Consider the following 2,024-nt stretch of genomic DNA (forward strand, 5'->3'; position numbering starts at 1 on the left):
AATATAGATATAGATATAGATATATATATATATATATACAGAGAAAAGTTTATTTGTATTCGTGTACTCTCGTAACTGCTGGCGAGTGGGATGAGCTGACTCCTGAAAGAATACTCACTAAAACAGCCTCACAAAATATACAATGTAGGTACTTAGTTTCATACTAAAGCACCAATACTCATGTGTGGAACGTTTACTGTATCCTATGTGATCCTGATTGCAATATCAACGATAAGAACAAACAACAATACTCAAGAGAATAGTACTCTTGTTTATACCCATACTCACTAGCCAACAATGAGTACAAACACAGCCTCGTTTAACACCCATTGTACACATATCCTTGCACACTACAGTACACTTATGTGTAAGGACATGATACATACCTGATGTGATCTCCGACTGGTATATAACCTCGCATGCTCCTGATGCGACACCGGCCTTCGCGATGAGAGAGGGAATAACATCTTCAGGGTTGCCCGCACTCACATGCAAATCACTGCCAAGGCCTCTGAGATTATTCCTTAGATCACTGATGCTCTCCAGCATGAATCTTAGCCTGTGCACACCCGTCTTAGGATTGCCGTGTGGTGTGATAGCCTGTGATGTGATGACAAGATGCGATACTTGAATAGAAGTTGATTGCTTTCTCTCTGTGAGTGTGTGAGTCTACGCATAAGGATAGGATGAATATCTACGCATGCGTTGGCTGACGGTACGGTGCCTAACCTACTACATAGGTATACATTGCCACAGAAGATACACATCTCGTATCAAAGCCTACAACAACAAGAAATAAAGTCATTGTGTGAACTCTGATGTATACGTCGGCCACTAATCCGCTTTATTGAGAACGCTCGCACAGACTGACATTAAAACTACCTAGCGCTTAAGCACAGTCTCAATTAAATTTATAGCAGTGAACTTCTGAAAATGTATCCCCATTTGTTCTATCGGACAAGACACCTAGTATCCGGATCTTCGAAAGATATTGTGCACCCTCTATTCTTCCTCAGTATTTCCGCACGCATAGACACGATATTATACACGTACGATCCAAACGAATTCAAGCATATATTGATTTCCGGGTGTCTATACAAACTGTAGAGAAGACTGTATCCTATGCACTTATTCACTATATAGGTACACTACAACACTGTCACTTCCACACACAAACACTCGCTCCGACACCTAAACCTCCCGGAAAATAAGAACGCAGCACAGATAAAGGTCTACCTCTTGTTCTTCCACACAACATTTATAACACGAATACAACAGCATTAACACTTCTACATACAACTGCTCACATACCTTAACCCCTCGAGGGGTTAAGTACACCGTAAAAAAGATCTGATACATTGTATTCTACTTCGCATTATCGATATACGTGCAACCGGCAGCATAAACACTTCTACATACAGCTGCTCACGTACCGTGACTTCCCGCGGGTCTAAGCATACTGCACAAGAGACTGTGCACCCCTTATTCTTCTTCACTATATCAGCGGCGCGCACAAGCGAGGGGTTGTCGCGAATACGCAGATCTCGTCGGAACCAGACTACCACATGCTGTTGATGATACAATTCGAGTGATATAAAGTTCAAATACCGCAGGCGTTATGGATCGCCCCATAAATCGGAAAGTGGCTATACATGACTTTTTTAAAGACATCAGCAACGTCGAGGTGCCAAACATCATTGTTCTTGCAGTCGAGTGCGTGTATGCATATGTGATATAAAATTCTGGACGCAAATAGTTTCGACAACAACACATCCTGCATCTGATCTTAACAGTACATATTACTTTATATTAATGCTGATTGGTGATAGATAAGCAAAGATATGAATCACAAGTATGTATGAAATTCAATATCAATATATTCACAAGAGAAATGGCAACAACACACAATCGTAATTACAAATTACATCCCTATCTATGGATCTCTATTGATTATGGTATTTACGTACATATATATATATGTGTGTATATATATATAAATATAAATATAAATACAAATATATCTA

General features: G+C 39.9%; 1 protein-coding gene across 1 annotated transcript; it reads right to left on the minus strand.

Annotated features, from left to right (window-relative positions):
- Positions 1-386: 386 nt before the first annotated feature.
- On the minus strand, positions 387-1,568 carry SARC_14917 (hypothetical protein; the record flags this gene model as incomplete). The annotated part of the gene is made up of 2 exons (XM_014290951.1): positions 387-600; positions 1,434-1,568. Coding segments are annotated over 2 exons (349 nt in total), but the record flags the coding sequence as incomplete, so codon positions are not given.
- Positions 1,569-2,024: the final 456 nt, after the last annotated feature.

Source organism: Sphaeroforma arctica (assembly GCF_001186125.1).
Source record: "Sphaeroforma arctica JP610 unplaced genomic scaffold supercont1.5301, whole genome shotgun sequence".
NCBI classification, from domain to species: domain Eukaryota; class Ichthyosporea; order Ichthyophonida; genus Sphaeroforma; species Sphaeroforma arctica.